Raw genomic sequence first — 21121 nt, 5'->3', positions numbered from 1 at the left:
AGCACTCTGCAGGCATTTGGCTTTGGACCCCAGTTTGTGGGTTTTCTCCGGGTGCTGTACACTTCCGCAGAGTGTCTGGTTAAGCTCAACTGGACCCTGACCGAACCGGTCAGCTTCGGGCGAGGAGTACAGCAGGGGTGCCCCCTCTCGGGCCAACTGTACACTCTGGCGATCAAACCCTTCCTCTGTCTCCTCCGCAGGAAGTTGACAGGGTTGGTGCTGCAGGAGCCGGAGCTGCAGCTGGTCCTGTTGGCGTACGCTGATGAAGTGCTCCTCGTGATCCAGGACCCCGGCGACTTGGCACGGGTGGAGGCTTGCCAGGCCATCTATTCGGCAGCCTCCTCCGTACAGGTCAACTGGGTCAAGAGCTCTGGCTTGGCAGTAGGAGACTGGCAGCAGGCGAGCTCCCTCCTACCCGCGCTTCAGACCATCCAGTGGAGCGCTGGTCCGCTGCTCTACCTTGGCGTTTACCTTTCTGCCACGCATCCCTCTCTGCCGGAAAACTGGGAAAATTTAGAGGGCGGGGTGATAGAGCGGCTCCGGAAATGGACGGGACTACTCAGATGTCTCTCCCTCCGAGGGAGAGCACTGGTGCTTAATCAACTAGTCCTGTCCATGCTCTGGTACCGGCTCAACCCCCTGGTCCCAGCCTCGGGTTTCCTGACCAACCTCCGGACATCGATTCTGGGGTTCTTTTGGTCAGGAACGCACTGGACCCCTGTAGAGGTGGTTCATATACCCCTGAAGGAAGGAGGACAGGGCCTGAAGTGTCTACACACTCGGGTCCGTGTCTTCCACCTCCAGGCCCTACAGAGGCTCCTCTATGGTGCAGGCAGTTCGGTATGGAGCACACTGGTGCACGCCATCCTGCGCCGCATCCAAGGGCTCCGATATGACCGGCAGCTCTTTTATCTCCATCTGGGAGGTCTTCCGCGAGACCTCTCGGGGCTGCCGGTCTTCTACCAGGACCCCCTCCAGACTTGGAAACTGTTTTTAACGACCAGGTCTGTGGTGGCCACCGAGGGGGTAGATCTCCTCGCGGAGCCCCTGCTACACAACCCCCAGCTCCGTGTGCAGGTGGCGGAGTCCGGCTCGGTGTGCCAGAGCTTGATCCTGGCAGAAGTCACAAGGGTCAGAGACCTCCTGGAGTATGACCGGGGAGACTAGCTGGATCCCCTGGCGCTCGCCCGGCACATGGGGCTCTCCAGACCTCGCACCTCCCGGCGCGTACTTCAGGAGGTGAAGGCCACTTTGCCGCCTGCTGCTCGAGCTTACCTCAACCGGGTCCGGCTCGAGGGCACGCCCCGCCCACCCTCTACCCCAGGCCCACTGGACCTTTTAATTGGACCCCTGCCCCACAGACCCAATCGACCCCCTCACCCCTTCACTGCAAGCTGGCTGCATGAACTGCAGCCGGTACGCTTCCAAACCGCGCCAAGGAAACATCTATACATGCTCGTGCTCCACACCCTTCACGTCCTCACCCTAGTGTCCTGCCCCAACACAAAGTGGCGAGACCTTCTGCCACCTTTGGAGGGTGAGCAGCCCCGGTGGGCCAGCCTATATTCCACCTTGGTTCCGAGGCCCGTCGGGGACATCAGTTGGCGGCTCCTTCACGGAGCTGTGAGCATGGGCACATACTTGGCGCGGTTCACCCTCGTCCCAGATACTTGTCCCTTTTGTGGTGTGAGGGAAACCCTGGCGCACGTATATTTGGAGTGCGCCAGGCTGCAGCCCCTGTTCTAGCTCCTCACAAATCTCCTATTATGTTTTTGGTTGCATTTTTCCCCTCACCTTTTTATTTATGCACTCCCCATCCATGGCCTCACAAAGTCGCGGGATCTCCTAGTTAACCTCCTCCTGGCCCTGGCTAAAACAGTCATCTATAAAACCAGAGAGAGGAGGTTGGCCGATGGAGTTTCCTCTGACTGTGGGGCTGTTTTCCGATCCTCGGTCCGTTCACGTATCCAGGCGGAGTTCCTCTGGGCGGTGTCCACCGACTCCCTTGATGCTTTTGAGGAGCGGTGGGCACTGTCCAAGGTTCTCTGCTCAGTGTCCCCATCCGGGTCCCTTTGTCTGACCCTTTGACTGGGGGAGAGAGTAAGGGACCCCAGCCCCAGCCATTGATGCTGCGGACACCACCACCTTAGAGGGGTCCTTTCACACGTGGGTGCACGTGCCTCCCCTATTTCCCCCCCGGATTGTCCACCCCACAGCCTGCCCCTCTTGTTGGGTGCTTTCAGAGGAGGGAATTGTTGGTGACACTCGGGCGTGGCGCCAGGTAACTCGAAGGGGTGGAAGACCACGAGAGTCGATGAAGCCCCCTCGCTCTGGGCCACCAGGTAACTCGGAAGGGTGGAAGACCACGAGAGTTGAGGAAGCCCCCAGCTCTGGGCCCAGGCAAGCTTGAACACTTCCCTCCCCTGAAGCTAATGAGAAAACAATTGTGATTGGTTGCTGTGTTACACATTGCATATGCTGCTGTTTTTACTTTGTAAGTGTGTTATGCAAATCTTTTGCTTCAAAAAAAAATTACTCTCCTATAGCCATCTGGCCCGACCCTGTCACAATATGTTCTGATAGTACATAGGGGCTGTCATAAATATAAAGGGAAGGGTAACCACCTTTCCGTATACAGTGCTATAAAATCCCTCCTGGCCAGAGGCAACATCCTGTTACCTGTAAAGGGTTAAGAAGCTCAGCTAACCTGGCTGGCACCTGACCCAGAGGACCAATAAGGGGACAAGATACTTTCAAATCTTGGGGAGGAGGAAGGCTTTTGTTTGTGTTCTTTGTTTACATGGTTGTTCTCTCTTGGGACTGAGAGAGGCCAGACAGAGATCCGTCTTCTCCAACCCATCGTAATCCAAGTCTGCAATATTGCAACCAGTATAGGTAAACCAGGCAAGGTGGATCAGTTTCTCTTTTGTTTTATGTGAATTTTCCCTGTGTTAAGAGGGAGGTTTATTCCTGTTTTCTGTAACTTTAAGATTTTGCCCAGAGGGGAATCCTCTGTGTTTTGAATCTGAATACCCTGTAAAGTATTTGCCATCCTGATTTCACAGAGATGATTTTTACCTTTCTTTTTTTTAAATAAAATCCTTCTTTTAAGAACCTGACTGATTATTCCATTGTTCCAATATCCAGAAGTTTGGGTCTTTGATGACTTTGTAACAAATTGGTTAGGATATTATTCTCAAGCCTTCCCCAGGAAATGGGGTGTAGGGCTTGGGGGGATATTTTGGGGGGAAGACGTCTCCAAGTGGTCTCTTTCCCTGTTCTTTGTTTAAAACGCTTGGTGGTGGCAGCATACTGTTCAAGGACAAGGCAAAGTTTGTACCTTGGGGAAGTTTTTAACCTAAGCTGGTAAGAATAAGCTTAGGGGGTCTTTTATGCGGGTCCCCACATCTGTACCCTAGAGTTCAGAGTGGGGAAGGAACCCTGACAGAGGCCTACTAAACCAGAGGGATCCCTGGTGCTAGGCACTGTACAAACATATAATAAATGATAATCCTTTCACCCAAAAGCTTACAGTCTAATATTTCATTCTACTTTTCTTTAGCCTCATTGATTCCAGGGGAGCTGCATGAGTATCAATGAGGGCGGAATTATGATCTATGTTTGTTCCTGGCTAGAAGGCTACACTATGGTGTCTCCTCTCTCTCTTCCCCGCCACCATCCAGATAATGCTGCTTCCTTTTTCATGCATTTCCAGTATTGAGAATGCCAAGCAAAAAAAGGAATATGACCAGATAATGAAGGCAGCAGAGGACAAAAAAAACAAAAAGAGGCAAGAGCTGATCATCCTTAGGCATGAGTTTCATCATCTGCTTCAAAGGAACATGGAGCTGCCAAAGCACATGCAGCTACACAGAGAGGTACACATCAGATTGGTGTATAGGTCCTTTATCTCTGGATTAGGCTGCCACTTTAAAATGAGCTGTGTCCAGTGTGTTAGAATCAAAATATGACCAACCCATCTTCCCACTCTTCCCACTCCAGCTCCTTAAGTAAACTGCTTCCCCATGGTACAGGCATTTCTGAGTGTGCTGCAGAAGTTAGTGCCTCAGAAGTACCTGTAAGACCGATAGACTCCAGTCACTCTTTAAAGGCTACAGTGAAGAGAATGTAAATATGATAGAGAACCACTCTGAAGTGAGTGAAAGTAGTAAAGCTAGCAAGGGGTGGAAGTACTGATTTGCCTTGGTTTGCCCTTGCACACTGTGTTTGATGCCTGCTATGGAGAAGCATTGAAGTTCATTGATTTTCAATTTCAGATGGATTGGAAGAAGGGGGGTGTGTGTGTGTGTGTGTGTGTGTGTGTGTATGTATATATTTTAATATGCCAGGAGCCTAGTGCTGGGTGACATTAGAGAAGAGTTTTGGAAGAACGTGGTTCTCTCCACTGTGGTGAACAGCTGCTGGAGTGAGCAGTTGGGTTGATACACATCAACTCCTATGTCTGAACAAAAATATGTCTTAAACCTAACCACTGCTACTGTCATAGCCTAGCATTCAGCATGCTATGACACAGTTTCCCATTTATCTGCAGGAATTCGAGATGGACCACAGAATCCGTGAGGAGATGGATAGGCAGACAGCACAGAGAATCCAACTAGTGCAGAAAGAGTTGGCCTGGGATCAGGAGAAGCACCGCATTGGGCTACAGAAATTGCAGAGTCGGTAAGGACTAGCTTTCTTTCACCCTCCTCCACCTTGAGATCTTTCATTAACTAAGTTCTGTCTGCCTTGAGGAACAAGAAGGGAACATCTTTTTCATAGAACTAAAGTGTATCTATGTCCTGTTTGTGACTATATTCTCATTTGGTCTGAAACATACACAAGTTAGGCAAGCACTGATATGCAAATCAGGTTATTACTGAATCAGGACTGTGCTATCCACCTCCATGGCATCAGAGCCAGGTTTTGGGGGAACAGCTCTGTTTGAGTTTAAGCCAGTGACATTTGCTGGGGTTCTAGAAGTGCTGGTGGAACTTTGAGGAATAAACTGTGTAGTGAACCCATGTCCTTCATGTGTGGTGAAGTGCAGCTGGGGACAAACTGAGCTTGCTATGGAAGAGATGGTCTTTGTCTCCTTTTAGGAGGGCAGTGTACCAGCATTACTTAAGAACAGATTGTTTGACCACTGCTCAATAAACCATCTCCTGATGTGAGGAATCTCACCAATTAAAACCCTATTGGGAATCTCCCTTTTGTGGGGAAGAATGCTGTAGTGATGCAATTCTGTTGATTCCTGGACTCCTCAGATTTCCTTGACCCTGTCCAGTCTGGTTTTAGACCTGAGTTTGATATAGAGATTGCTCTGTTAGGTGATTTTTCTGGTGTTAGACACAGATCAACTATCTATGTTGGTTCAACTAGATCTGTCAGATGCCTTAGACACCATTTTGGTGGATGAGGTATTGTTGACATAGAATCATAGAATATCAGGGTTGGAAGGGACCTCAGGAGGTCATCTAGTTCAACCCCCTGCTCAAAGCAGGACCAATCTCCCACTTTTGTCCCAGATCCCTAAACGGCCCCCTCAAGGATTGAACTCACAGCCTTGAGTTTAGCAGGCCAATGCTCAAACCACTGAGCTATTCCTCCCTGCCCACTCTTGAGTGGCTCCATTTCTAGATTTCATGATGTCAGTGGACAGTACTTCTGTCATAGCACTGATACCTGTTGTTTTATGTTTGCAGATACTATGATTGTATAATATGTTTAATTAGTATAATACATTGTTTAAGCCTTTTGGGGACAGCAATATGGGCTAGAAGGAAAATACTTCATAGACTGCTACTGCAGAAATCAGACAATAATGAATGTTATCTCTATTTTGTTTCCTTAGGTTTCGGGACACATTGGAATTTGACACAGTGGTCGTTCATGCTATAGGAAGTAATCATCAAATCTCTACATATAGGCTCCTGGCAATCTCCGAGAGGTACTACAAAGCCAGAAAACAAAGTCAAAGAGGGAAAAGGAGAACAAGCAAATTAGCAAAAGAAGCAGAGCAAAGGCGAGAAAGCCAGAAAGAGACAAGTAAGATATATGCAAAGGCCTAAATGCTGCTATTCTGTTTACCATAATGTGCTTTCCATCCTTCATCTCACCTTGTTTATTTTTGTGAGCTTGAGTGGAAGAGACTGCAGTATATCACATCACTTTTAAGCAAAGAAACTTGGCAACAGAAGCTGGTAACAGAGTTATCTTCATGTTCTGTTTCGGTCACCACATTGCATTCTCAGTCAACAGTTCCCCTCTGCCATTTAGAACCAGATGTTTTTCACATTCTAGTCAAAGTTGGCAAAAACCCATCAACCCAAAGGGGACACAAGGTTGCACAGTTTTTTTCACTGATTGATAATATGGCATGAGTGAAGGACCATTGACTGCAGCTATGCTGATTTTTACCAGCTGAGGAGCTGGCCCAGTGTGGCTTACAGTAGCCTTGACTTGCTTTTAGGTCACATAAAAATACCTAATGCTTACACACCCACTTCATTCTTTTTAGGTCAGGCTGCTGGAGTTACTGAAGAGGAGATGGAAGCTGACAAGCTGAAGAAAAGGCCCCAGCTGCAAGGTGCTATAGGACGTTTTGGTGGAAACCGACTTGAACAAGTTAGAAAAATTATGGAGAAAGCGGACAGGGCCAAAGCTAAGATTATGCAAAGAAGGAAGGAGTGGGATGAACTGTAAGTCCTGAATCACAAACTGCATCTTTCCACTGGCCTGCCTTTGTCTGTGGTCAAATAATTGTACTTAGCTCTTATATGCCACTGTTACATTTTTGTATAATTCCCTATTATTCTAAGGGGGCAATTTAAAAACTAATTAGCTCCAAATGTCAGTTATAGACAGCAGGTGCCCTTGAATCTCAAGTGAACCTTAGAATCTTTTGTGCTGGCTGCCACGGCTTCTCTTTTAAAGCAATGTCAATGAGGAGGGCTAAATGACACAATCAATGACCAGATAGGTTGCTCAAACAGGTGGGAAGGTGATGGAAAAGGAAGCAGGGAGTACTTGTTGGAGGTGTCCAATTCCATCTTGGCTTGGGGCCACCAAGACTTCTGGGTCAGCCCTTGATTAACCCCTTGAGCAGTGATAGTGTGGGTGAGCCACTTGCACTAACATCATAAACATTATGTTAGCATGTGTCTACGTACAGGTCACACTGTCCCTTCCCTTTCCCTGCTGGTTCTGCTCTTAAAATGGAAAATGACAAGAGTCTTTCAAAATGCACGGAAAACAGGAATCTCTTCAAACTTAATGTGTAGCTTACTGGCATGAATGGAGCCAGCAATGGAGGCAGAAGGAGAGTGCAATGAGTTGGAAAGTCTTGAAGTCATTGAGAATTTGACTGGATAAGAACTGTACAATCAGGCCCTGTACTCTATGCTGCAGCCAAGCAGAACTTTGCGAACCACCTCTCTGAGAAAGTCAGCAGCATGTGCTATGCACATCAGTTGAATTAGTCATGTAACTCCTTCCTTGGGTCTTAACATGGCTTGAGGTATTGAATCAGAGGAGGCACTACAGATGGTGGTGCCGTCTCCTCTTCATTGGGTGTTTTGTCAGCTGAAATCAGCTTTATAGAATGCTATCTGCTGCTCACTGCTATACAAGGGTCTTCTCCGAGCCCAGAGCCTCATTCAAGGGTCTTATTTGAATCTGTCCTTAATGGCAGAGCTACATCACGTATTTGTTTAGTTTTTAAAAATCACATCTTCCTATGTATGTTTGTTTTTCTCTTCAAAACTGAAGGAGACATTCATCCCCAGGTATGGATCACTTTCTGACATTCCTGCTAAACACCTAGATAAACTCTTCCAAACAACTGATATTTCCTTCTAAGTAGTGCTTAGTCTTCCACTGACACCTACCTCTCCTACCAAGCCTTGTTGCACAAAGCAGGCATTATCAATGGGTAAGGTAAGCACAGAGGTGGGAGATTTGTGCAGCCTTAGAATTTCTGCTTGGTTTTGGTGTTTGGCAGATACAAGAGCAAACCCAGTGACAACTATGAGAACCCCAAGGATGTTCAGGACATCAAAGAGGCTCAGGAAAACATGGGGGATTTCAAACTGAAGACAGCCACAAACTACAAGATCCCGGAGCACATGCGTATGAACGCAGAGAAGAAGAAGATGCAGCTTAGGTCGTTAGAGGTGGCGGTATGTAAATGGATTCCCCTTTTTGGAAAAAAATGTTATCTAGAAAATGAGCAATTGCAAAATGTTTTGAAAGTGACAGGATGGAGGACTACTAAAGACAGACCATGTGTGGTCAATTTTAACTGCACATTGGTGGTCATTTTGCCAAGCTTTTGTATTTCATCTAGCCCAAGGTTACATCAATCCATACCCATTAGAATAATCCTCAAATGGCCCTCATTGACCAAGCAGATATATTAATTTTCCCCCACCCTTTAATAGAAACATCAATATTTTGCATAATTCCAAAAACACTACCATGCAGAGGTTAATAAACTTTCTCCAGAAACTCAGTGACCTAACTCCCTCCCCCACCATGTTGCACCATTATAAAAACAGAATTAACAGTTCTTCTTTATGTGGTATCTGCATATTGACATTTGTGGGATTAGTGCCTCCTGGCATGGAGCTGTGGAATCTTTCTAGTAAGCATGGTCCATTAGGGCTATTCACCCCTCCCATCCTTGTGGAAAATTCTGAGGGTATAAAAGGGGGGGTGGTCCCACCTGCCCTTCAGTTCCTTTTAACTGCTGAAGGTGCAGCGAGCATGGAGCACGTGCAGTGTCCTCAAGGCTCTCCTCATTGGTTTCTTTCCTTTTCTTCTGCCCTTTGGGGGCTTTTTCATCTTAATTAGTTAGACTGGCAGTTAGTCAAAACATGCTTCTTAAGTTAAAAGAACCAAGAAAAAACGGTAGCTGTCAGGCCTGGGAATTGTCTGTGTGGCCTACAGGGACAGGAGGGCTTCCTCAAATACCCCTGCTGATGGGGGAAACTCCGCAGGCCCAGTCGACTAAGTCTGGTAATGTGTAAGTCCAGCATCAATTTTATACGTCTGCTAGCCTAAGTGGCTCTGTGACCTCTTTAAGTGGCATCCATCTCCCTGATCTTTTCCCAGTGAGTGAGCCTGATGCGGAGGACCCTATATTCCTCCAGGCTGAGCTAATTTGGCACTTAGGTCCTCAGACTGTCAATGTGATCCTGCAGTCTCTGGGTCCTATTGGAGCCAAGGTTCCAGAACTATCAGTGCACCATCAAGACTCTTGGGTCCCCCCTCGTCTGACTGAATTTACTGCTGAGGTTCAGACATAATTGATGTAGTGCCACAGTTTCTGGATTCTTCTGGATCAACTGAATTCAGCGCTGGCATCCTGGCATCATCACTATGTTGCTGAGGTTCCCAGGTCTTTTCAGATCAATCTAGTTGAGCACCAAGGTTCTAACACCATGGACATCAATAGATTCATCCCAGTTAACCAAAAAAAGTGCTTAGGATCCAGTATCATGGATCCTGGTGAACCACTTGATGATGTAGTCTGGTGCCCACTGTACATGGCATTTATGTTCTCCCCTCTGGGTCATCTGAGGCTGGTGCTAAGCACTGTTAGCTGGTGTACTGCATGCCTGAAGTGGTCAAGCACCAGTATAAGAAGTGTTAGATCTCTGGATCCTTCTGGGTTGACCAGGTCTAGTGCTGAGGATCCAGCGCAATTGACACTGGTGAGCCACTTGCTTTAAGTGGCTTGGTGTACAATGTACCTGGCGCTAAGGTCAACCTTAGTTGAAGTGATTTTGTACCCAACTCAAATGGCTTAGGATACATGGATCCAACTGAGCCAATATAGCTTGGTGGCAAGGATCGAGCACCATTTCCTTGGGTAAGCCATTTGTCAAAGTAGATTAGTACCCAGGGTCAGCAATACCCAGATCTCCAGGATAATCAGATGAGGCTCTGGCATTCTTTGTGTGGGAATTCCTCCATATAAAATCAGTAGAACAGTCCATGTTTCCAGGCTGGGGTTCTGAGTAGGACCTCAAACTCCCTTTATTGGGTAATGACCCCTTCCTTTGGGTTCCCTAACCAAGATGTCCTAGAGTGCAGAGACATTCTCTGTACTCTAAAACCTTGGAAACGCCTTCCCAGGCCCAGACGGAGATAGCTCTGGTACCTACTGAGTCTCATTCAGTGCTACACCACTATTGTCTCTGAAAATAACTAAGACTTCTAATCTGGTGCTGATGCTCTGACTTTGAAAATGTCCAAGGTTGTTATTGACTCAACTGCACATTAACATCCTCCAAACTTCAGGGAAGCAATACAGAGAGAGAGAGAGAGAGAGAGAGAGAAATTTTGGCAGCCACTCCTGGAATCACCCTGCCTTGGCACCAAAGGTCTTGGTTATAATCAGATTGGGCCCTTTGGTGCCACTTGTAGTCTTATGCTTTAGTCCTGGAACCTATTCTGCTGCAGTGTTAGGAAGATTTTGGGTTTTCATCCTCTGGTGGATTTAGCAGGTAACTTTGTTTCAGGCACGGATGCCTAAAATTGTTTTAAATGTACTTGAACCTGAGTGCTCATGTAGTGAGGATTCCCGTGGGAAAACTTAATTTGTTAATCTCTCTAATCTCTGATGAGTGGGAATATACAGAAGCCACTCAAAGAAGAAAGGAGGTTGCTTACCTGTAACTATTGTTCTTTGAGAGTGGTGCCTCTGCATGTTTACATTCCCTGTCCACCTAACCCTCTTCTCAGATCAAGCACTCTGAAATTAGGGAAGAAACCAAGAGCAGCAGAACCAGGACAGTGGTGGGGGCTAGGTCCCCTGCAACTGAAATATTGTGGGAGCTGATTTATGTTTCTGCCTCTGCAGAAACATAGATTAGCATTTCGTAAACTGTGCAGCTGCTCAGGCTGGGTGGGGCTCTGCAGCTGCTGGGGGCGGAGATGAGACCAGGACCAAGAGAGACTGGAACAGCTGTTGTGGCACCTGGGATCAGGCGCGGAAGCATGTAGAAATGAGGTGATAGGACCAGGCCCAGGAGCAGTTATTGCTGGTGAGAGAGAGACCCCAATTTCTTCCTTCTGTTCTGCTGTCCCCACACTTTGCCCACACCGCCCCCCATTTAACGTGAACTTCTGCCGCCTCTGGAAGGAACTGAAGTGTGGTTGGGGCCCCACTCCTCCTCTGATGCCCATGGAATCTTCTGCATGGGAAAGAGTGTGAGTGTCCCCAACAGATCCTGCTCACTAGAAAGATTCCACAATTTAGTACCAGGAGGTGCTAATCCCATAAGTGTGACTATGCAGAGGTGACACACTTGAAGAACAACAGTTACTGATAAGTAACCTCTCTATATCTATTGTGTTAAGCATTTAAACCCTTCAGGATTGTTTAAGTTAGACAAACCACTGATCAGTGTCCTGTGTCAGAGAAGATTTTATGCTGTAGAAGTGTCCTTGGCAAGTCACACTAAAATTCCTCCTCTTTGCAGGTCCATGAAAAGAAATTGACCATGAACAAATGGATCATCTCCCTTAGGGACCTCAAGGTGGCTGTTATTGAAGAGATCATCTGCCTGGTCCAAGAACTGAAATCCATAAAATCAGCCTTGGATGCATCTCAACAACTTCCTATTCCCCCGATCCCTCAGTTACACCTGGAGGAGACTCCAGAAAAAAAATTCCAGTATGACAATAATATTCTCTTGAAGTTCAAACAAGAGGAGGAGAACAAGAAAAGGCTCTCTGAGCAGGTGGAAGAGAATGCATCATTTACAGTGTTTGGGGGAAAGTTCCTTCATGCACCTTCTCTAAAAGAAATAGACTCCTCCTCAAGAGCCTCAAGTGTGAGATCAATGAGAATAGGATCCTCAGTCATCCCAATGCAACCAAAGGTTTTTGAGATTGAAAAGTCAGAGCCAACAGAGATGGAGCTGGAAATTTTAAAACGGGAGAAGATCCGAAACATTTACCTTCAGGAGACCTTGATCAAGAGGGTAGGAGAATAAAAGGGAACTTTTCAAGTTTTCAGGGGACTGCCCCTACCATGCCCAAAACAAAACCAGTTCACAGACCTCTCTTTACATCTGTCCCACTGATGCTGTGGCATCTTTTGGCTTTTGCATTGATTGCCTTCTGGAAGTCCAGGAGAGTCCACTAGATCAAACTGTAGAGCTGATGCATTAAACTTCAGAGAGAGCACTAGAACACCATTGTGGGTATTACCTTGCCTCTGAAAGAAAACCCCTGATTAATCTAGTTTTGGCAGATGCTGAAACTGTTGTACCTGCCCAAGGAAGAAGTTGGCAGATATTCTGCAAGAGGGTGGATGAGGTGGAGGTCAGTAACATGAGTCTACCACTGCAGTAGGCAGGAGATTACATGAAAGTGTAGGCCAGCATAGAAAAGTGATTAATTGGGGATGATGGGAGGCATCGAAACATCTGTGGAATTTCTGGTGATTCTTATATTTGCTCCCATGGATATCAAAAACATTCCCAGGGATTAATGTTGTTATCCTGAATACCAAAGTAGCTCATAATAAATGTTGCTGGCAAGTTGTTGGTTTAACAGGCAGGAGATTTTTCTTTTTTGCTCCTGTCTCTTGCCTTGCATATTTAGATTCACTTTGTGATTTTTTTCCCCACTCCACTTCTGCCCCTTCCCACATTCCAGATCAATGAACTGGTGATCACCTTTGATGCTGAGCTCCACCTCCTGCGGCACCAGAAGCTGAAGCTGGACACGCAGATGAAGTGTGCTGACCTACGTCACATCACGTGGTTTGAGGAGCTGCTTCTCCTTAAGAACTTTGAGAAACATGAGGACACTCTCCAGGAGCGTGTCAACAGCCTCACCAATGAGGTGGAAGAGATGCAAGTATGTAGGATACACATCTGATTTGTTACTACTGCAACTGGTGAGCCTGGAAATAAACATCTCAAAAAGAGGCGGGAATGTCATTCTGCTGTCCTTATGCACCAGCCAACTTCTTAGTGCTGAATTCTAAGAAACATTTGGTGATAATATAAGGGCAGTCCTTTTAACTTAAATATGGATTCTTCTTTCCCTTCATGCTTGTATTTTTATAAACCATTGGAAGTGTGAAATTAAAATCTACAGCCTACCTTAAAATATGCAGTTCTCCTTTGGAAGGTGACTGTAAAAATAGCATCATGGGGCTCCACCTTTATTGCATCTCAGTGATGCCAGATCAGATTTGCTTTCTTTACAGATATAAAGGTGATTTTGCAAACTCCAAGGCCTACTAACTAATCCTGAGATCTGAGATTCAAACTGGGATCTTTCTGGCTCATGCATCTTCAGTAACAGATTCTTCAGGCCAAATTCTGCCCAGGGTTACATCTGTGTCACCCTTTCCTTTTTCAAATGGGTAACACAAGTGTAACTTCACAGAGAATTTGCCTCTGCACTTGGAATTTGGTTAACTGAAGAATTGAAGTCAGTGGAACCATGTTCTTTAAGTTAAACAGATGCTTATGTGCTTTGCTAGACTGGGGCACAGATTAGGGAAGAAGAAAAAAAAAGTAAATCAAATTTCAAGCCTACCAATTTCAACAAGTCTGTCTGTCTCTCTCTTTAGACAGATAAATTGCTCTTAATTCAACAACTGAAATGCATAAATTATAATAATTAGCATTTATATAGTAGATTTCACTATAAAGTGGGTCAGTATCATTATCCTCATTTTACTGATGATGAAACTGAAGCACAGAGAAGGGAAGTGACTTGTCCAGCATCACACAGCAAGTGATTGGCAGAGAATTGGGAATAGAAAGCAGAGAGCCCGACCACCAATCCTTTTCTCACTACTAGGAATTGCTGCCTTTACATATATGCTAAAAAGATCTAACAGGTGCTGATAACAGTGTAAAAGGCTAATGCTTCACAGCTCTCTATCAGTCTAATGTACTGAGTTGTTTTACATTGGGGGGGGGGTTGTTTTTGTTTTTTTAGTGGAAATTAGACAACTACCTCTCACAGATGGAGGATAAAAAATATGAGATTGCAAAGCTTCAGGAACGCGAGAAGGCACTTTATGCCACTTTCCAAGCATCCCTTGGAGAGAACAACAAATTTGCCAGCTTCCTCACTAAGGTCCTGAAGAAGAAGATCAAGCGTGTTAAGAAGAAAGATGTGGAAGGAGACAGAGGTTGGATGCATTGTTTCTCGAGGGTTATGTATTTGTTTACACAATTCAGCCTTATAATGTAGAGATGGCACTGAACTGTGTCCCAAAACTTGGCTGAAGCCCTGGGCAGATATGAGGCTTTAACCTGGTTCCAGGTCATAAACAAAACATATGATTAGGTCCAATCTATACTACAAGACCAAACTGTTCTGTAACCATCATGAGGGATAATAGTGTTGTAACCACATCCCTTGCACAATTGTATGTGTAATGTCAAAAGACCTTAAAAGTTGGTTCCTTCAAATCAGTGTTGAGGCATGTAGGTGTTGAGTGGAAAAAGGGAGTTTTATACAGCTGCTGCCTATGCTGTACCTGATCTATGGACAGCTGTCAGTCTGGCGTCTGTGTACACTAAATTTCCCTTTCAATCTATTCGTTGACTAATGAGTAATCATTAGGGTCGCCAATTCTGGTTGGATGTATTCCTGGAGGTTTCATCACATGACCGTCTTTAATTAAAGATTAATTTTTAATTCCTGGAGACTCCAGGACAGTCCTGGAGGGTCGGCAACCCTAGTAATCATAGACCCAACCTGTAATCATCCATTAGTCAATTAATAGATCAATTCCAAGACCTCAGTGTATTGCATTTTTCTCAGCAGATAGGTTCTGAACTGTTTAATACTAGACAGTACTATTGATCTGAAATATTTCTTCTTTATCTTTGATTTGGCATTTGGTTTCTAGGAGGTGATCATGTACAGTATGAACTGGCAGCAAATGTAGGCAATAACGACACACAGTTCACTTTTTTTAGTTAGTTAATTTCCTCAGCAGAATGGTAATGCACACGATGACTGAACCCCAAGGTTTCAATTCAGAATAACGATAATACATTTTAAAAAAGGATATATACATTAAGGAATGCAAAAAAGAAAGAAAGAAGGTACCTTTATTTAACTGTGCATGTACCAATATCTGTTAATTCCTTTCCCCACTTCTTTGTCCTGTGGATTCATTGAATTAGTGGAAGGGACTGAAGGTGGGTTGGGCCCACATGTCCCTTTGCTAACCTCTTTCAGAACACTTGAATTGTTGGGGGATGTGTTCACTCAGACTCAATGGGCACTGTTCTCCCATCTCATAAGTAGGGATCTGCAAAAATAACATACCAGAAGAACACCTATTGCTGTAAGTGACCTTTCCATGCCAGGTGTGAACTTTAAAAATAAAACTATTTGAGTCACTGATCTGAGTGAAAAGAAACCAACCTGACATTTCTTACAACAGAATACTTTTTTCTGTCTGTCTTCTGATAGCTCAAAAATAACCAGCCAAATGACATTTTACCAGTTTCCCAAAAATTCACCCATGGGTTGTGTACAAGTATAAGAAAATTCAGTCCAAAGAGTCATTTTACAAAAGGTTTTAAGCAGCCTTAAATAGTTTATAAGAATGAAAATCCATCTACATCTATAATTCTAGGGTCCCTACTGTAACTCTATAATACAAGATACTGTCACCTTTTCCCTTGCCTGATACCTGCTGTGTGTAAATGCCAGCATGAATTAACTTCCGCTGAGTGCTTTCAACTCAGTATACATTTCTTTAATAGGACAACTTTTTGTACAGGTAATATACTGTATATAAATGAGAGATACTGTACCAGTCTGGGCTTATGCTAGTGAGATCAATGTATCTAACAGGGAAACTAGAATCCTTGAGCAGGAGCCAGTCACCATTTTGTCTTGTTCAAAATATATAATCACCACCTTTCTGGGAAACTAGCTCTTTCCAGTTACTCTGAAGGGTTTATTTGCTGTGTCATTCTTAGATTACAAACTCTTCAGGGCCTGGAATGGATCTGAAGCCCTGATCCTGAAATTGGCAGTGTCTGGGTGGACTGCTGAGCCTTTGTGACTTCAGCAGGGCTTTGTGCAGGTGCAGCAGTTTGGCCACATGCTGTCAGTTGCAGGACTATGGTCTCAGTACTTGGTAAAGGACGGTTTCCATCGGTGGTGCTCTTTAAATGATGTATTTGGCTTTTAAAAGCCAGTAGTATGGTATTGCTCATTAGGGCTCCATTGGTGTGCTGTACAGACAGCAGGCCTGTCACAGATTAGAACCAGGATTTTCTGAGTGCTAACAATACTGCTTTCCTTTCCCAGATGAAGAGGAGGATAGTGATGAAGAGAGTGATGATGAGTCTAGCTTGGAGAGCGATGAAGAAGATTCAGGATCTGAAGATGAAGTCTTTGATGACTCTGTTTGCCCAAAGAGTAAGTGAGCCATTTTGGTGCTCTCTACTTGTTTAGCTTTATGGGTAACACTGTGAATTTAAATTCAAGAACAGGATTTTTTTCTTAGGTTTAATAATATTATTATGGCCCAGACTCTTCCCCTCCCTTGTTGAGTAGCACCTTGGTCCTTAAGTAATCTCAGTGATGCAGATGGGACCACTGTGGAGAAGAGTACTACTCAATGTGAGTAAGGATGACAGAATCTGGCCTGTGTGTTAAATAGCAATTGGTTATTTGTAAAGAGGAGTAGCAACCATTTGCAATAGATAAACATAGATAAACATTTCAGTATTCCCTTGCTTCATCAACCTCTAATAACTGCAGTGCAATGACATATAGCCTGGGGGACCTCAATTACCATCTCTGGGGAGAAGGTAAGTGGAGGAAAAATCTAATTTTTAAAAATCTAAAAGGGAACTAACTTTAAACAAGATCTAGTGAGAGCCAGTGGAGCTGCATTGGTATTTGTTTCCAACTTTTTATTTGTGAAAAAAGGAACAAAAAACTCAATTCTGTAGGTTTCTTTTTCAAAACATTATGTACCTGTAGCCACCACTGAAATCCTTATGGACGGGGGACAAGGTACCAGGAGATCTAGGTTCTCTTCCCATCTCTGCCACTGACTCGGTGAGAGACCCTAGGTAGTTCCCCCTCTGTAGTATAATACTTATTGCGCAGGAGTGTGGTGATGATCATCATGCACAAGTCAGCTAAATGTACAACACAAAGTGCAACGAATTGAGTGAAGGACTATTTGCTGTTCCCTGACTGTTTTCTCTCTGAGGGGTGGAATTGGAGCCTGTAATATATTCTCTTACCATGGAAACACAAAGAATAAACTTTTTTTGCTATGATTGTTTGCCTTCATCCCATGGAAATCCTGAATGGTCCCTAATTTGGAGTGTAAATTAACTTCTTTGTTGCCATCTAGTGGACAGAGGCCATAATTTCTCATTGCCAGCCATATTTCTTGGATTTACCAGTAAAGATTAAAGATTTTATTTATTTTTAAACGTGTCTGTTCAGCACCTTTGTAAAATCATATCCACCCAGTCAGCAACAGCAAGTAACTTATTTTGTTGAGTGGGTAAAACCATTAGTTTAGTAAATGTTTGAGCTTGGCCTGGTGTATGTTTATGACCATTTAAAAGGCTGCTTTTCAGGCTGGTTTATTTCTGATTTAATTAGAATTGATTATCATTTGCCTTGCCATATTTTTTATAACTGTTTTTTGTCAGTTTGATAACGGTATTGTTATCCATATTCTTTCCTTCTATAGTGAGGTGGGAGGAGAATCCTGATAGTTAAAATTTTCTGCAAAGTACAAATTATTGATGCAAGGAGAAGGTAGATAATCGAATTTGCGTTTTTGTCTTTAATTGCTTGTGTTCTTATTGGGGTTGATCTTGTACATTTACCTGACTTGTGAGTGAAGTCTGCTGTCTTTCACACATGCTCAGTGTTTTAATTGACACACTGAGCTGATAATATGTACTCCTTATCCCACAGTCCCCCATCTCAGTCCCACTCTCCTTAGCCATTCCCCGTCCCTTCCCCGCAACTCTCATCTCTTTGTCCCCAGTCTTCTTGCCCACCCAGCTCCCCACCTCTTGGCTCCCCTTCTGATTTGTCTCTCTCCCCGATCCATCCATATTCCCCATTCCCAGTGACTCCAGGTCCCAATCTCCCTTCCTGTGTTCCCTGTCCAATATTGGGTGATCACCCTCTTCCCATCAATTCCTTGTCCATGTCTCTTTGCCCAGCCAGTCCCAGTTCTCCCTATGCACCCTGGCTCCTTGTCAAATCTCTTTTGCCTCCCCCCTCCTTTCTCCACCTCATGGGTTCTCTGTTCTAGTCTTCTTGCCCATCCACTACCAGTATCCCCCCCACTCCTCATCTAATCTCAGTTCCCCCCTCCACTTCTCTGCTGGCTCCCAGATCCATCTCTTAGCCCAGCCAGTCCCAGTTTCCCCCTCCCGGGTTGCTTGTCCCAATGTACTCCCCATCCCTCCCTGCAGATCCAGCTCTTGTCCCCTCTGTTCAAATCAGACAGCTTCCTCCCTCATGCTGCCTCAGCCTGGTGCGGGAGATCATTGAAAACACAAGAGAGACAGGTTTCTTGCTCTTAGTTCTGGTGCTTAGACCTGGAATGGCTCACAGCAGTCCTTAGATGCAATTGCAGGGAAGGCCCTGCTTTTAGCCCGGGGCTGGTGCATGCTCAGTACAAATGGAATCTTTGGGGAATTTAGATCCCTGACACAAAGGTCACCCCATATCAAATTCCAGGTTCTTGCTCAACGCAAGGGGGTGCTAGATAATCTTAAGAAAAAAAAAAAAAGACTTCCAGAATTTAACATGGCAAAACAAGATTTTTTACCTAGTCTTGTTCCTGGAAACGGCTGAAGCATTGCATCTGAAATTCTCCCAAATGAGTCAGCCTGAGGCAGGCTCCTGGGATGGAAAATTTCAGCCCAAAAGAGTTAAAGTTTAGCAATGTTATAGCAACTGAAAACCGGGTCTTATAATGGGAAATGTCAGGCAATCTTAGGTGGGGCAACCAGTCCCACCTATAAATATAGTAAAGTCAAAACTAAACCAAAGCTGCAACCCCTCTGGTTTAATTCCAAGCCACCTTCCTTCTCAGACTGTGATGAGGCACTCTTCGAAAACACTCTTCAGCTCCGGGAGAAGCGGCTGGACATTGAGGAAGCCTTAGTGGAGGAGAAGAAAGTTATTGATAATCTCAAAAAGGAATATGATGCCTTGGCTAAAAAGGTACAGTAGGCTCTCAATTTCCCAGCATGCCTCATTTGCTATGTCTGGGTGGGAATGGCATGGTACTTGAGTTGTTATCTTTTCATTGAGACTTAAAACCAAGGGCCTAACCTCTCAAAGTCATCGAAGATCCACTGGCACTTTTGGCATGATTTGTGGGCAAAGACCTGGCAAAATTGCAATGAGGGTAATTACATTCTGCCCAGATAAATTCCCCTTTTAGTAGCAATTTGATACACTGATCTTCACATCCTGTCCTAAAGTGGTATGCAGTGTTGCTGTGCTACACAGCAGTGATATTCCATTGCTTTAGTGGCGGGTGAAGAGGTTGAAACGCATCACTGTTGAGAAATGAAAGTTCTTGCAGCAGTTATTTGCTGTCTCTATTTTATAGCTTGACTGCATGATACATCTGAAACTATATAATTTATGCGTCTTCCCTTAGTGTTTGGTCCCAGTGTAAAGATATCAGGTCAGATTCTCAGAGTGTGAAAATCAGCATAGCTCCATTGAAGTCCGTAGAGCTACACTGATTTATAGCAGCTGAGGATCTGGATCATTTTGCTGCATGAGTCAACATTTTTCCCCCCCATCTTCAGTATTTCTAGAACACCCATCACAATAGTAACTAACAAATCTCAGCTTTGTTGAAATATTATTTAAAAAAAAAACCCCACACCCTTAAATTTATTTAAATGTAATTTGCAATCTTTTTGATTTCATCTTTTAACATTAACTCATTCTGAGCTCTTGGGCTCTTTTTTTTATCTGGGAGTTTAATTTTTTATTAATTCAAAAACATTTTTTTTTTAAATTTAATGTGAGATTCTGTTTTGAAAAACTACTCTGCAAAAAACAGCATTGTGTAAGGGTCCATTTTTACTGTGTCTCAAGGATACCCAATCCAGTGTGCTCAGTTTATGAGTTTGTATGTTTGTTTGTTTGATAAAGATTTTTCTAATCTCAACACCACACATTCACGCTGGATTCTTTCTTTTCTTCTCACATTGCATCAACATCCTCAAAGCAGAATTTACTAGAACAAAGCTGTTGATGATGCATGAGCCAGAATAGAATCCAGCACCCCTTCCCATAGCTTGTGGACTCTGCAAGACTAATTGAAGTAAAAGCTGATTATTTTAGTCACTAAAGTGTGTAGATGGTATTCAGCCAAGAGTTCTAAAGAACTCAAATGTGACATTGCAGAACTACTAACTGTAGGTCTGTAACCTATCATTTAAATCAGCTTCTGTACCAAATGACTGGAGGATAGGTAATGTGACGCCAATTTTTAAAAAGGGCTCCAGAGGTGATCCCGGTAATTACAGGCTGGTAAGTTTGACTTCAGTACTGGGCAAACTGGTTGAAACTATAATAAAGAACAATATTGTCAAACATGTAGATGAACATAATTTGTTGAGGAAGAGACAACATAATTTTAGTAAAGGGAAATCATGCCTCACCAATCTATTAGAATCCTTTGAGGGGGGTCAACAAGCATGTGGACCAAGGGGATCCAGTGGATATAGTATACTTAGATTTTCAGAAAGCCTTTGACAAGGTCCCTCACCAAAGGCTCTTACGCAAAGTAAGCTGCCACAGGATAAGAGGGAAGGTGCTCTCATAGATTGCTAACTGGTTAAAAGATAGGAAACAAAGGGTAGGAATAAATGGTCAGTTTTCAGAATGGAGAGAGGTAAATAGTGGTGTCCCCCCAAGGGTCTGTTCTGGGACCAGTCCTATTCAACATATTCATAAATGATCTGGATAAATGGGTAAATGGTGAGGTGGCAAAATTTGCAGATGATACAAAACTACTCAAGATAGTTAAGTCCCAGGCAGACTGCGAAGAGCTACAAAAGGATCTCTCAAAACTGGGTGACTGGGTGACAAAATG

General features: G+C 44.4%; 1 protein-coding gene across 4 annotated transcripts in view; it reads left to right on the top strand.

Annotated features, from left to right (window-relative positions):
• CFAP44 (cilia and flagella associated protein 44) overlaps window positions 1–21121 on the top strand; it is a 79894-nt gene that overhangs the window by 50993 nt on the left and 7780 nt on the right. For all 4 annotated transcript variants that reach the window (XM_073308494.2, XM_073308486.2, XM_073308479.2 and 1 more), the window contains 10 exons: window positions 3716–3878; window positions 4553–4683; window positions 5855–6048; window positions 6521–6701; window positions 8003–8180; window positions 11490–11993; window positions 12673–12876; window positions 13975–14170; window positions 16318–16428; window positions 19094–19224. In XM_073308494.2, the coding sequence (XP_073164595.2) occupies window positions 3716–3878; window positions 4553–4683; window positions 5855–6048; window positions 6521–6701; window positions 8003–8180; window positions 11490–11993; window positions 12673–12876; window positions 13975–14170; window positions 16318–16428; window positions 19094–19224 (1993 nt within the window). The remainder of the gene's footprint in view (window positions 1–3715; window positions 3879–4552; window positions 4684–5854; window positions 6049–6520; window positions 6702–8002; window positions 8181–11489; window positions 11994–12672; window positions 12877–13974; window positions 14171–16317; window positions 16429–19093; window positions 19225–21121) is intronic.

Source organism: Lepidochelys kempii, chromosome 1 (assembly GCF_965140285.1).
Source record: "Lepidochelys kempii isolate rLepKem1 chromosome 1, rLepKem1.hap1, whole genome shotgun sequence".
NCBI classification, from domain to species: Eukaryota; Metazoa; Chordata; order Testudines; family Cheloniidae; genus Lepidochelys; species Lepidochelys kempii.
This window is presented reverse-complemented; position numbering and strand designations above follow the sequence as displayed.